Here is a 14,962-nt window from a genome sequence, read left to right on the forward strand (position 1 = left end):
ACACCTAAAACCACCAATTAGACACCCAGTCACACAATGGGATCTAAATTTGGTTTTAACTAGACTCATGCGTTCTCCTTTTGAACCCATTGATTCCAGTGACCTAAAATTTCTTACATGGAAAACTATCTTCCTCATAGCCATTACATCAGCTAGAAGAGTTAGTGAGTTACAAGCACTTGTAACATATGAACCCTACACTAAGTTCTTACATGACAGAGTGGTTCTCCGTACTCATCCTAAATTCCTTCCTAAGGTAGTTACGGAATTCCACTTAAACCAATCTATAGTTTTACCCACATTCTTTCCAAGGCCTCACTCTCACCAAGGGGAAAGAGCCTTACACACCTTAGATTGCAAGCGTACTCTGTCTTTCTACTTAAACCGCACTGCAGTTCACAGGAAATCCAATCAGCTTTTTGTTTCCTATGACCCAAACAAACCAGGTAAAGCAGTGGGTAAACATACTCTATCCAATTGGTTAGCAGATTGCATACAGTTTTGCTATGACAAAGCAGGCCTTCCTCTCCAAGGACGAGTAAAGGCACATTCAGTAAGAGCAATGTCAACCTCAGTGCCAATACTTGACATATGTAAAGCAGCAACATGGAGTTCACTTCACACTTTTGCAGCTCATTACTGTTTGGACAAGCAAGGAAGACAAGATTCAGCCTATGGACAATCTGTCTTAAAGAACTTGTTTCCAGCTTAAACCCAACTCCTACTACATCCAATATTCTGTGATCTTCGGCTGACTCATTCAACAACAATACTTCACTACAAAATGACTCAGCCTCTAGCTTGCTAATCACCCATATGTGAGGACTAGCATCCTGCTTGTCCTGGGATAAAGCAAAATTGCTTACCTTGTAATAGGTGTTATTCCAGGACAGCAGGATATAGTCCTCACAGAACCCACCCGCCACCCCGCGGAGTTGGGCCTTCTATTTTTATTATTCTTTTTTGCTAATGCTTTTGCTACATACTAGACTGAAGAGAGACACCTGTGGCAGAGAATATCATAACATGCTGGGCATGCTCAGTGGCCTCACTGGCCAGTCAAAAGTTTCTAGAAACTTTGACAGAAAGTTTTCCCCGCCTGGGCTCCGTTCAGTGACGTCACCCATATGTGAGGACTACATCCTGCTGTCCTGGGATAACACCTATTACAAGGTAAGCAATTTTGCTTTTTCTGAAGATAATAGGCATCTCATGGCTAATTCATTCTATCTGCCTCCCTGGAGAGTCGAATACCTAGTTATATTTAGCTATGATATTGACAGAGGCAGCTCTGGAGGCAACACCCGCATAGGAACTCCCACACATGCTCAGTAGAGCTCAAAGCTCTATTAGCTAGGAGAAATGAGTCTGTTCAGTGCTGCCAGATGACATCACCCACAGATCCTGACTAATTCACCCTGCTATCTAAGAAAAACAGTTTATGGTAAGAGAACCTGCTAAATTATTTTCCATGGCACTACTAGCTACAGAATGTAAGAATAGCTTTCTTATTGAATACCAGTTGTCAAAAGATTTCATATCTGTCTCTGCTGATATCAGTTTAGAAAATTTCTTTCTATTTTGAGATTTTAAAATGCTATGAAGTTTTTACCTGGCTACTTCTGCCCATATGAAAAATGTAAGCATTAAATTTATATTTCTCAAAAGCCTCGGTTGTCTTTGTCCATCTTGAACAAATTTAAGACAAATACATTTTTGACATGTCATACCCTAGTACCCATCACAATCATCAGAAATAAATTACTTTAGTAGTATACTGACTTCTTGGCAGCTTTGCCAGCTCTTCAGAATAATTTCCTCGGCTCTCTCCTTTTGATATAAAGACACGAGTGCAGCTTCCTTATACACGTACTATCTGTTGTGGTTTGCCAGTGTAGGCAGTTGTACTAGCAAAATTCATTTAGAGAACTTCGGTTGGCAGTTAAAGCACTTTTCAACTAAGGCAAGAAAACATTAAAGGGCTGGTAAAATCTATCTGTCCAGATGGAAGGGAGGGTAGACTGTCTTGAGATCTACCCTGTCAAAAATGACCTTGATCCACTAAGACTGGGGTCATTTTCAATAGGGTCAAAGTTGAAAAGTGCTCCAAATCTATTCATATACATGGCTTGTCCTCATTATTTCATTCCTGAGTATATGGTGTTTAAAGTTGTCAGAAGCTCCTCTTACCTATCGTTTACCTCCTATGAACATTAGTGAATCAAGATGCTACTATTCTGATCCTTGTTGTGCAGGTATTTCATTTATACCTGTGGAGTATAGTTTGAATACAAATGTGGGATCATGGAAGAAGATTTTAAAATTGGGACTTAGCCATAATAAAAGGGTATATTTTTTTCTTTAAAAAAAAAAAATGAAAGCAACTAAATAGGGTATGAAAAAAAAGGAATCTCTGGTTTAACACTAAAAGAAATAGCAAGTCAAAAAATACGGGGGTTCATAGTTTTGAAGAATCTGGAGAGAGCTACTGCTGGTTCAACAAAAGTTGGAGCATATAAAAAGTCTTTTTGATGTTAACCAACTGAAAATCGAGCCTTCATATGTACCCAGCTGAGCTAGAATTCAATCTGTTCTTGAGTTTGTGACTTCTCCTTGAAAGGAACTGTAACAGGGGCATCTTGTGGTTGTTTTGTGGCAGGTTTTCCCCGATGGGCGTGGATCACATGAGTGGGATTTCGGGTGTGAATGTCCCTGGAAGTGCATCGTCTGGCTGGTGCATCTTCATCTACAACCTGGGTCAGGACGCCGACGAGGGAATCCTCTGGCAGATGTTTGGCCCCTTTGGCGCCGTCACCAACGTGAAAGTTATTCGGGATTTCAACACCAACAAGTGCAAAGGTTTTGGTTTTGTGACCATGACAAACTATGAAGAAGCGGCCATGGCCATTGCAAGCCTCAATGGCTACCGCCTGGGGGACAAAATCTTACAGGTTTCCTTCAAGACCAGCAAGTCCCACAAATAATTGGCTCATGCTTTTTGTATGGAATAGATAATTAAGATCGACAGAAGTTGGGAAATTTTTGTTAGTGTAAAACTCATTTTGCGCCAATTTTCACAAGTGTTTGTCTTAGTCTAAAGGAAAAGTAAAAAGGTTTTTTATACTCTGGGATGCAACTTACATGTTCAAATGTTTGAAATATCCCACCAATGTTAGACCAATTTTAAGTTCATTAAGTTATTTACTTTAACCTATAAAAATTGAACTAAATATGAGTAGATTGCATTAAATATACCCTATGGATGGTGGTAAATGTGAGCATGCTTAACTTAGAAGACTTCTCTAAGATTTGTTCCGGGGATCTTGTATTTTCCAAATGTTGGAAACAACCTTTTTAATTGTAGATGTTAATACTGACAACTTTCAAGGAAAATTTTTTTTTTTGGGTTTTTTTTTCCCTTCTCAGTAGCTTGAAAAGTCTTTAAAGTTACTGAGATGTTTTAGTTGTCAGCAAATTGCTTTACAGAGCAGTTTTCTTAGCTACACTCAAGAGAAAATCCATTAAGACTTTTGAGGCGAAGGTCTTGTAAGTAGCAGCATGCCATTCTAAATTTTAACACCATTGATGAGGTAGCATGGCACAGGAGATACTGGTGAAGTCAAATTCGGAGTTTTTAAGATTTTATTTTAACTTCCTAAGCCCCCTTTTCAAATAGGGAAGGACCAAAGAGTTTCAGAGAAACTCAAATTGAGGATTCCAGAGTCCAATTTCAACTGAAAAATAAAATGGAAATGTGATTCTATGTTGCTACTTCATCATACTGAGTCTTGTATGTCTCAGTACTGCATGCATGGTGTAGTGTGTAATGGGACATCATGGTTCAAACAAGATCCATGTCCTCTTTGGGAGATCACTAAGCAGATTTTTGGTTTCCTAAAGATAAATCTATTTTGTAATAACCTTTATAAACATTTGAGCATTGTGTTTCTCGCATCCCTTCTGTGAGCTAGTTTTCTCTTTTGTTAGGGGTTTTGTTTTGACAATTTGCTTTACATATGGAACACTCATCAGAAAAGTACTTATCTTGCAATTTAGATATTAACAAAATATTTGATTTATAGTTAAAAGTATGAAATGAACTCCCCAGGTTTTCTACAAACTGCCTTGAGTTTTCAGTTGTTCTGTTTAATTTTCTTTTTGCTTTTTTGTGTTTGTTTTTCTTTGTTTTACTTTTGCATTTAAGACCATTAAATTTGATTTTGTTTTGCTCAAAAATTTTGTTTTGTTTTTTATTTTAAATTATTATTTTTTTCTGCTAGGCATTCCACAAAGAGGCTAACATTCAGGGAGAACTGCTGTTTGTTTCTTTTAAAAAAAAAAAAAAAAAAGGAGCTTAACAGGTTAACCATAAATGAAACTTGCCTCACAACTGGAAAGATATATAGAGTGGGGGGGGGGGGGGGGGGGAGGAAAGATCATGTTTGAGTAATTTTCCATTGCAACAAATAAACTCGTACAGACATCTCCTTGTAAGAAGAGATTCCTCTTGCTTGCCATATAGGGAAAGGGGATGCCTTGCTCAATAATTTAGTTTTTCTGTATTCAGAAAATGGAAGGAAACTCATAGGGCCCCGAACAAGACAGCAACCTTGAACTTCAGAGTGTTTTTAACTGGATCTATATATATATACCCTAAGGTGGCCCCCAACTGATTGGCTAGTTCCATGTATGACTGAAGATTTCCCTCTGGACTCATTGGTTAAAAAAATAAAAACACTTTAAGGTTGGTGGTTTCTTAGGTGTACTTTAACAGGACTGTACTTGCCAAATTTGCAACTTGTAATCTGCTTTTTCTGTAACCACTGCAGATAAAATCTGCAGAATGAAATGGGACATTATTACCTGCAGCTATGGAAAGGCCTCCTGTCGTGTGTGTGTGTGTGTGTGCATGTGTGTGCGCGTATGCGTGTGAAGAGGGGAGTTCATGGGTAGAGCAGATGGTGGTTACTGGCGTATTGACTTATAAGAAAAAAAAAACAAAACCTCTGATCTGTTTTTTGTTGTATCCCCTAAAGAAATCAAATTGAAGAATTTATATCGTTAGTAGTTATTTTAGCCACCATTAAACAGGTCACAACACCACACAGTTTCATCACGTCTGCAAATACATTCAAGATGGCAAATTTTCCTTTGCAGTTTCTTTTTCGGCAGTAGATGCAAAGTTAAGTTCTCCTCCACTCTCATGAACTGGGAAGCACAAAATGACACCAAAAAAGTGAACAAAGTGGATTTTGCATGGACTGTGACCACCTCACTATTTTGAGCCTGCGAGTCCTTTGATGATAAAATAATAAGGGAAGACGGGGGAATTGGAGCCCCATTATGTTTTAGTATGGGGAGTTCTTTAGTAAGGATTATTGGAAACTAAAAGTGCTCAAGAGTTAATGCAAAAGTAATAGCTGGTCCTCATCAACAATTTTCAGTTTAGAGTCTACACATTAAAGTAATGTCTGAGGAGTTGATCCCTTGCTTAGCGGACCCTACACCTTGTTCAGCAGGAAGCTGTTTAAGGCATTGATGTTGATGCTCTAAGAGTATATCTAGGTTTCCTCATGCTGCTGACCCAGAAAAGTATGCACATGGTCCCCTAGGTGCTGATGGGATGCTCAAAATGGACTTGACGGTTATGTGGTAGGTTCTTCAGGCTGATGACATGATCTGACGCACTGTGAGGGGGGAGGCTCAGAAGGCTGATGACATCCTCAGGAGAGTGAAGCGGGGTGTAAGCGATCCTCTGACTATGTGGTGTTTTATGGATGGTCTCGCCTAGCATGTGCCAAGAGTCCCTGTGCCCCTGACCTGATCAGGGAAATCCCTGCTATCTTGTCTGCTGGAGTCCCCTTGGATAGATTACAAAGGTAGATACGGTGTATAATCTTCTAGCCATCCTTAAAGCATTGCCTTCAGCTATATACAGGAACAAATAATATGAGGAATGGCAGATCCCTTGTATCCATTGACCAAGTTGCTGTTTGTTTAAAAAAAAATACAAATTGGGTATTTTACATTTTAGGGTTTTTTGGTTTTTTTTCTTTGAACTGGAAGATTAATTCGTCTTTGGCTAACGTAAAACTCCCATCTGCATTCCCTTGGCCTGATTTCTGTGTCGGCCACAGGAAGTAATGACCAAGTTTTCCAAGCACAGCCTAAGCTACAAGACCTGCTGGCTGCAAATGCACACGAGAGTGAATTTTTATTCTCCTTTACAAATCTCTTAATTCCTTCTAGAACCCGGTCCTTATTTAATAGCCCCATCCATCTAGTTCAGTCAGTGTTGATGATTTACAGACACACACACACTGAAACCTGGAGTGAGCTCTAGATGCCAGTGGGCAGCTTGCCTGGTTTATAAGAAACTTTTGAGGGTAGCAAATTATGTATTAGTTACTAGCATGTGAATTAAATCTGTGGGACATCCCGTGAAGCATTCCAGTAATAAGCTTTATGGTGTCTTGTACGCCGCTTTTGTGAATAAACATGTTTATAAAGTCATGTATTTTTCAAAGGAAAGTATGTACTTAAATACATACTTTTGTAATGGGGAAAAATACATAATTTGGATTTCTTCCAAATAAAATTGCAATATCCTATGGACTCTTCTAAAATATTGCATCTCTAGCACCTGAATGGTGTGAAATTAGCAAACCTCTACCCATCCCCACCATGACCTCTTTGCTGTGTGGTCAGACCCTCTCAGTTCAAATATAAATGTCACTTCGAGACATTTGTAGGTCATTTGTGATGAATGGACTTGCTCTTGCAAACGAAAACTTTTAAAATAAGAACATGGTGTAATTTCTTGATGTGAGGTGTTCCCCCCCCCCCCCCCCATATATAATGGTCGATCCACACTGGCATTAAGGCTTCAGCAGAAAAGTATTTCCTTCAGAGGAGAGGGAATAATGAATTTACTAGGGCCAGTGTTATTATCTTTGCTGGTTACTGTGCTCGGGCAACAGTGCAGGATTTGTTTGCTATGAAATGGTGCTATATTATATACTCCTGATACTATCCTAAGAAATAAAATTTGTTGTGAATGATTTTAGAGGGCAATAGTTTTCAGTGCTTCATCTTTGTATCCATTAAAAGTCCCATTTCTTACCGAAGGCGTCCTGTATATGGCCACAGGCATAAAGGGAAGGATCTGTTGTACTGTACAATCCCAGCAGGACCTGTGATTTGCCCAGGAGCAAAGCCTTCTAGGAGATGAGGACAGAACGCTTTCTGTAGATGTGCACAAGGTGCTTCCTGTTTTCTAGCTCACTGTTTAAAATTAGCTCAAAAACCAGCCAAGTACTTGGCCACAAGTGATCCTTTTGATAAAGCTAAGGAATATCTAAAGGTGTCATCGCTTACCTGCCCTCTGTGTGGGGTTGCTTTCAATTCTTTTGCTTGATTAATCTACCACTTCCTTCCTGAAATGTCATTTTATGAATGTTTGTTTTTTTTCTTTTCCGGATGATTTGTCTACTTTGCAAATTATAAACCTGCAGCTTTTCAGCTTTCCTGTCTGCTCACTGGCAGCTAGGCTTTACAGATGATTTGAATTTATATTCAGTAAACATATAGCCACCTGCCAAACAAAACAAAAAAATAATCCACAGAAACCTTCTGTTTAGAAAATCCAGAGAGATGTTTAAGGAGCGCAGTCATTTTGCACCCAATCCCTGTGCTCGTCGAGGTGAAGTATGGCAAACGTTTTTACTTTTTAATTAAGGTTATAAAGGGTTTTGTGTTTTGCAAGCTCGTATACACTGAAAATGGTTAAGCCAAATTGAGCGTGAGGCACAGAGAAACACTTTATACTTATTAGAATTGCAGACTGTAGGCACTCACGGATTTTGAGATAGTTAATAACATAAAAATTGAAGCATACTATACAAAGGCCACAGTGTCTGGCTTTCATTTTTGGTATAAATATTTGATTTACTTTTGCCTTTTTTGTGTGGTGGAAAACCCGTGTAACACATCGTAGTCTTGTTCACCCCTCCACTCCCTAAATACCATAGAATCTCCCGTGCCTCGTTCTATAAAGCAAAGCTTGTGCATTTTAGAGATCTGGTAATGTATGTCCCATCCGTTTCTACTGCTCTTAGCATCGGCTGTTACATTGCACCACATGGTGAAACTCGTGAGTTATTCATGCTGTTAGAATGATCGCCCTCTGTAATTTGTTGGTTTGTAAGCGTGGGGGTCAGTGCACGGTCTCCTTTTTCTTCCAGACTGGCAATGGTCTGTCTGTGCACCTGATGGGAACAACTGCAAAATCTATTTGTTTAGTCTTTTTACAGGAAAGACGGAAGGTTTTTGGCTTGCTTTAAAAAGTTTTCAAAAGCTCCCCACACAGGCGTTTGGTTCAGCAAGAGCCACTACAAAAAAAAGTCCTTGGATCTAAGGTGTGTTTCCTTGGGAGTGAAGCGTTCATGTTTTATTGTAAAAGATTTATTTAATTGTCTTTTCTTTACATGGCTGTGATTTCAATAACATCAAGACCTTTACAAATATTTTCAGGAAGAAAACCTTTCTGCTTTGAGTGTGTGTCTCTACTGATAGGAAGTAAATGCACAGCATTACAATCTAAATTCAGCTTTTCAGTTCTTGCCCTTTTATGAGCTTGTTCAGTTTGTACAAAATGACCAAAAAGTGGGTTGTTGATTTGTTAACAGCCCACTGAATTCTCTCCGTGTTTCCTAGTACTGCTGGTTTAATGCAATCTTGAAAACAGTTGGCAATATGTGTAAACATTCAGTGGTGCAGATTCTCACCTGTGGCTGGGATAGTCTGACTTCCAAGAACAGCTCAAAATGTATTTCTTGGCTCCTGTAGTCATTTTGATAGCGAGTAGACTGCTTATTCTTAACCCTTGTAAGATTACATTTTCCTCTAACAGCATGTGTAGCTTAATTGGGAGCATTCGCTGTCAACTTGGAGGAATGTTGGACCCTACAAGATTAGCAAATGAGCGCAAAGCTTTGGATGCCAAAGATGTCAGTCATTAAAGAGAGAAAGGAAAGGTGTTTGGGAGGCGGCAGGAGGTTATTTTGCACTCCAGCTTGGAGTACCAGTTCTGTACAATTGGAATTCCATCCTGAACTGAAGGACATTTTGTAGTCCTGGAGAGCTGAGAATAAGGGTTGGACTGTGGGAGGAGTACCAAACTTTTGCGCTTTGGAGCTCCACCAGGATTAATTTTCTTGTTTCTCCCTGCCCCTGGTTGTATGAAACTGGATCAACAAGCTAGAAAGTGTGAGAGAGGGGAAAAAAACAAGGAAACTTTAGTTTATATGGCTCCCTGTTTCAGAAGTCAAATGCTTTCATTTACTTTTAAGACTCATGCACAATTTATAACCCTACTCTCTACCCCTCAAACCACACAGAAAATCAGAAATTGCTTTTCTCATTGATTCTTGATGGGGTTTTTTTTGTAAGTGAAGGGGGCTGTGTGTGTGTGTATATATATGTGTATGTATGTAATACACACATATGTGTGTGTGTCTGTGTATATAAATATATATATATATATATATATATATATGTTGAATAGCTCTGTTATTCACATATAGGATATAACATTTGTATGTTTTGTCCTTGGGCACAAAATGTTATACAATCTCCTGTGTTCACAGTTCTCGAAGAAGCCACAAACTTGTCTTCTTAACCAGGCTGCTGGTTTCTGCACACTCCAGGCCATGATGTCTTGGCTAGTTCCCTTGGTAAGAAATTCACAGGAGGAAATAGCATTACTTCTCTGGTGAGAGAGATTATCACGGGAGGTTCTCTCTTATGATGATGCCATAAATCTTTGAGACACCACCAGAAAGGCTGAAATAATTTGACGACATTGAAATTGTACACGCTTGTTTTCAGAATGTTTTTTTGTTTTACTTTTTTTTTTTTTTTTTTTTTTAAGAGAAATTCCATGACATTGACATTTTTCACTTGGTCATTAAGAGGGTAAATTTCAAACAGCCACATAAGGAAGTCAGCAAAAATGCAAATAAATCACTCCAGTTTTCAAAGTGGACTTGCGCACACAAGTCCATTTTGAAAAGTATCTGAAATAAACTCGCCCACACAAATTTACACCTGCTCTTTGCAGGATGCAACTTGTCTGTATTAATTTGTGTTTACTATTTAAAATCGGAAGTATGCACATAAATCCAACTCTACCCAAACTCCCCCTCCCTCCAGAATGCCTGTATTTTGTGCAAATTAAAAGTATGTGCAAAATCAGTTTGCATACATACACTGAGCAATTTTCTAGCAATTCATTTACATGCATAAATCTGTTTTAGGCACGTAAATGCTTTGTAAATTACTTTCTATAAAATGGCTCTTGTAAGTATCAGAAGTAAGGAGCAGATCTTACAAGATCAGTAACTATAATATTGTACTGTACTTTTAATGATCTCCATTTATGTAATTTTCATTTACAAAGTAGTCTGTGGGACAGGAGGCTTTGTTTCCCATATTGTATATGGTTAAATATTTTGTATATTGTGTCTTTTAAGTTATTGATTTGTTTTATATGAAATAATTTATTTTTCAGGTATCATTTTTCATTTTAACTTTGTTTTTACATGGGTTTATTTTAAATAAAGTATGACACTGCTTTCCAAACATCTAAAACAAAGCTGAATCCTATTGTGTTATTTTGAGAATGTATATAGAGCTTGGTCAGACCTTTCTTATGTTGGATTTCTTTGTGAAAATATGTACTGTAGTCCTTTTGTCCTTCTCTTTATGCTTCACTTCAAATAGTTGGAAACTCTTTGGGAGTAGAGTAAATATTTTAGTTTTAAAAGTCTAGGATGACAAATTGTTAAAGAGGAACAATTTGATTGGTAAGTGGATTTGGTAGATTCCTATGTTCAATAAGTTTATCAGTGTTGTATTTTTCAGATGATGAAAAAGGACCTTTTTTTTTTTCCAACAATTTCTGAAAAATGACATAACAGTTTGGTATACTGAGAATATAATGTTTGTTTCTGAATAATTTATCACAAAATAGGATAGCAGAAAATTTACCAAGGGGGAAAATGGCTTAGAAACATGTACATAAGTTATAACTTTAGTGTGCTTGATAGACAGAATAGGCACCAAATGTGATCCAGTTATTACGATGAAACTTGACAAATGCCAGGGAAAAATGACAGCTTTTACATAATATATATAAAAGATATTTTTAAAAAGTTTCCTACTTGTACTTTTTAATCGTATTCTAAGTTTTGGACAAATGTCTTTTTTTTTTTTTTGTTTCCCATGCTTGGACAAACTTGGATTGATGGGGAATTCTGCCGATAGTTGTAGCAAGTCAGAATTCAGGGGAATCTATAGGAAAGCTAAAATGATGCAGAAAATCTATAAACACTTTGAGAAATACTCATGTACAAAACTCGTAACATAGACTAACATTCATACTTCTCTCTGAACCTTTTCTTTCCCTTCTGTGGGCTGGAAAGATCCTGGCCTCAATGTTTTGTCCTGTTTGAGCAGAGACAGTAAAGCCACACACAATGGATATTTCTGGATTTAGTGCACCTTTCTGATCTCTTTTTCGTGGTGCAAATTCTGCATGCCAGGCGATTTTCCACAGGTACAGAATGGGAGAAGGTCCTTTTCAGAAGCTTCTATGCCCCCTATCTTGCTTGTACCCCTTTTCCCACTGCATCACATCCCATAGACCCTCTCTTGCATCTGCCTTTTAACATTCTCTTTCAGATAAATGGATTCAGAACCAGATACACGGATGTTTTTGCCCCATATCAAAGACCAGCATCCATGGTGTAATGTGCTGACTATGCCCCTCATGTAATTGAAACCATACTGACATTCAGAAACAGGATTTTTAGCAGTACCCAAATGTATCTTATGTGTAATAATGCAAATTTCAATCCTAAATTTCTCAAAATCCACCTTAAAAATACCAAAAGATGCCTAATCTTGGTTGAAATATAACTACTGACTCTGATTCATTTGCACTGTATTATGTATTGTTTGTTATATTGTAAGGTGCCCTTGCAGTGCTCCATATAATTGCCAAAATCATTATAAGCTCTAAAAGAGTGCAACATTTACACTTAAAAGTTGCTTGTAGTAATTGAGAAAAAAGTATGGGTGTATATATATATGTGTGTGTATATATATGTTTATTTTTAAACACTTGTAACCCACAGCTCCGAAAGCTTGTTCTCAGCAGGGAACAAACTAAATAAAACAGGTACAGTAGCACATGATATCAATAAATAGTGCAATAAAAAATAATTAAGTATATCCAGGAAAGACTTGCTCATACAAGAAAGCTGCCAAAAAGGAGAACAATCTGGGCAACAAATCTGTTCAGGAAGTGTATTCCAAAGGATAGGGACAGTTACAGAAAATGCTTTGGAATGGATCTCCAAGTGAAATACTGTAATGGAAGGGACAGTCAAAAACATCTTTCCTTGTGATCTCACTGCATGTGCTGGTTGTATTAAATACACATAGATGAAGAATGGATTCTGGAGCAGTTTTATGAGGATGCTTTCAGCACTAAAATGAGACTCTTAAATTTGATTCATCAACCAATAAGGGAGCCAGTGAAGGCTTGCAAGTAGGTGATATATGTTCAGGGTATGGAAGGCCAGAGATTTTGTCTTCTGTGTTTTGCACAAGCTATAGAATATTCAAAAGATATTTAGGCAGCTCTAGTTAGAGACTTACACTAACTAGACTAGTACTCTCTCAGATAAGTTAGTAGACTTATCTGAGAGAGTACCCAGGCTTGCAAAACTGAACAGAAGTTGTTAGATTATATAGGTTTTAATTGTCTGAGAACTTTTAAGTTTAAAAATGTAATTTTAATAGCCACTGACTTTGCTTGTAAAGTGAGATTAGGGTCAAGGTAAATGCCCAAGTATTTTATTTTAGAAGAGATTGAGATAACATTGTCAATTTGAAAGGCACTAGGATAGTTCAATATGGAAATACAGCTAATCCATAGGGCTTCAGTTTTTATTTATATTGGGTAGAAGTCTATTTTGAGACATCCAAGAGTTTATTGAATGAAGACAACTAATAACAGCAGAGAACGGAGACAGATCATCCAGACTGATAGGAAATAGTTGTATATCATCAGCATATATTGAGAATTGCACTCCAAGTGAAGTTTAATCAAAGGTAAAATATAAACGTTAGTGTTGTGGAGAGAGCAGACCCCTTTGGCTCACCTAACACTAAAGGATTCCAACTTGAGTAGTTGTTCTCTACTTTAACTTGTTGAAATCTAGATGTAAGAGAGAATACAAACCAGTTAAGGTTGGTTGGCCTTATACCAATCTCTTAGCCATAAAAGCATGATTTCAAAATCAGCTGTGTAAAAAGCTGTTGTAATGTCAAGGAGAATCATTGTGAAGACTTCTCCTTTCTATAAGGTGTCTTAGATAATCTAAAGTGGTTATCAATAGAGTTTCGGTGCTGTGGAATTTGCAGAAACCGTATTGCTTAGGATGCAGTATTATCTAGAAACTCTTGAAGTTGCTGTAACACTACCTTTTCCAGTAATTTTACCAAGAAAGGGAGATTAGAAATAGGGCAGTAATTGCAAGCAGTTCTGGGTCAAGAGTGGTTTTTTGTTTTTTGTTTTTTTTTGTTTTTTTTTTACAATTTTGGAATAATCCCTGCTTTCGTTAAACAAGCAGGGATAAAATATTCTCTCACAAAGAGATCATCTTTAGAAAAGGGGCTACAGTTTTTCTTGCTGCTTTCACCTACTAGGAGTAGTGCAATAATTAAAATGAGTCAGTTTCAAGGGATATGGATATAGATAAGCGTACAGTGGCTTGCAGTATTAGAACCCCCTCCGCCGCCCGCCCCCCCCCCCCCAAAAAAAAAAAAAAGCAGATGTGTGGATTACAAATAATGCTCAGATTGTTCCAGATGGTATGTTTATTGCAAACCTTTAAAAATCGCAAGTTATTTCTCTGCATTTTTTGTAAAATAAAATTAAAAACTAGTACTTGGTAGAACTACTTTTTGCTGCAATAACAGCTTTAAGTCTTGGTGGGGTACATTTCTACCAGCTTTGCACAGTGGGAGTGATTTTTGCCCATTCTTCCTGGCAGATTTGCTCCCGGTTGTTCAGGTTGGTTGAATGACACTTTCCTAGCATGTAGCAGATGGACTCAGGACCAATGGGTATAGTGTGCTCCTGATAGCAGTTGGCGACGGAGTTAGATTTCAATCTGACGTCAACACTACATATACCCGTGCACGAGGCTTTGCTCTCCAGTTTTTTCCATCTCCATAGCAGTTAGAGACTTCACATATGCTTGTACAGCGTTAGAAAACCAAACTCCAAATTTAAAGAAGAAACAAAGAAAACCTTACCTCCAAAATGAGCCCCGTTCTCCTGCGATGATACCTAAGGGTCTCTCCCCCCAGTCGAGATTTCCTAAGGTGATTTCCAAGATCCCTTAGAAGTAAGCCTCAGTTCCGGCGTGGACTTACCCCCTGGGAAAGGGAGCAGCTGAGAGGCAGTCTCTGTCCAGTAGCCGACCCGGCTTTGACTTAGCCCCCTGAAAAGGGAGTGGCTGAGAGGCAGCGGGTGCAGAACCAAGCGCGGTGGTGAAGGTAATTCCCTCTCCCCCCGCAGTCGGAGACTGCCCGGCAGAGGACCGGGAAGCGCCGAGACAAGTTAAGGTAGAAAACTTTCTCTAAGTCTCAGAGGCTCGGACAGCCGCACAGATCGTCCCTCCGGCGTCTGTACAATCGGGTTGAGCAGCCCCGTCCGGGCTAGACCCCGATCCAGCAAGAGGGTCCTCCCACGTGGAGACCCCCTGAGGGGGCTGCCATCTTACTGCATGGTCGCCGGCGCTTTTCCCATCCCCTTGGTCGCCGCATCGTCCACACGACTGAGTCATGTGCACACAGCGGCCAGCCGGGCACACAAAGTACTTGTGTG

General features: G+C 38.7%; 1 protein-coding gene across 4 annotated transcripts in view; it reads left to right on the forward strand.

The window, feature by feature from the left end:
- ELAVL1 (ELAV like RNA binding protein 1) overlaps positions 1 to 9,271 on the forward strand; it is a 146,788-nt gene extending 137,517 nt beyond the window's left edge. For 3 of the 4 annotated variants that reach the window (XM_029610878.1, XM_029610879.1, XM_029610880.1), the window contains one exon: positions 2,660 to 9,271. In XM_029610878.1, coding sequence (XP_029466738.1) covers positions 2,660 to 2,984 — 325 coding nt within the window. In that variant the 3' untranslated portion in view covers positions 2,985 to 9,271. The remainder of the gene's footprint in view (positions 1 to 2,659) is intronic. The other variant, XM_029610881.1, reaches the window with a different exon arrangement.
- Positions 9,272 to 14,962: the final 5,691 nt, after the last annotated feature.

Source organism: Rhinatrema bivittatum, chromosome 8 (assembly GCF_901001135.1).
Source record: "Rhinatrema bivittatum chromosome 8, aRhiBiv1.1, whole genome shotgun sequence".
Taxonomy (NCBI): Eukaryota; Metazoa; Chordata; class Amphibia; order Gymnophiona; family Rhinatrematidae; genus Rhinatrema; species Rhinatrema bivittatum.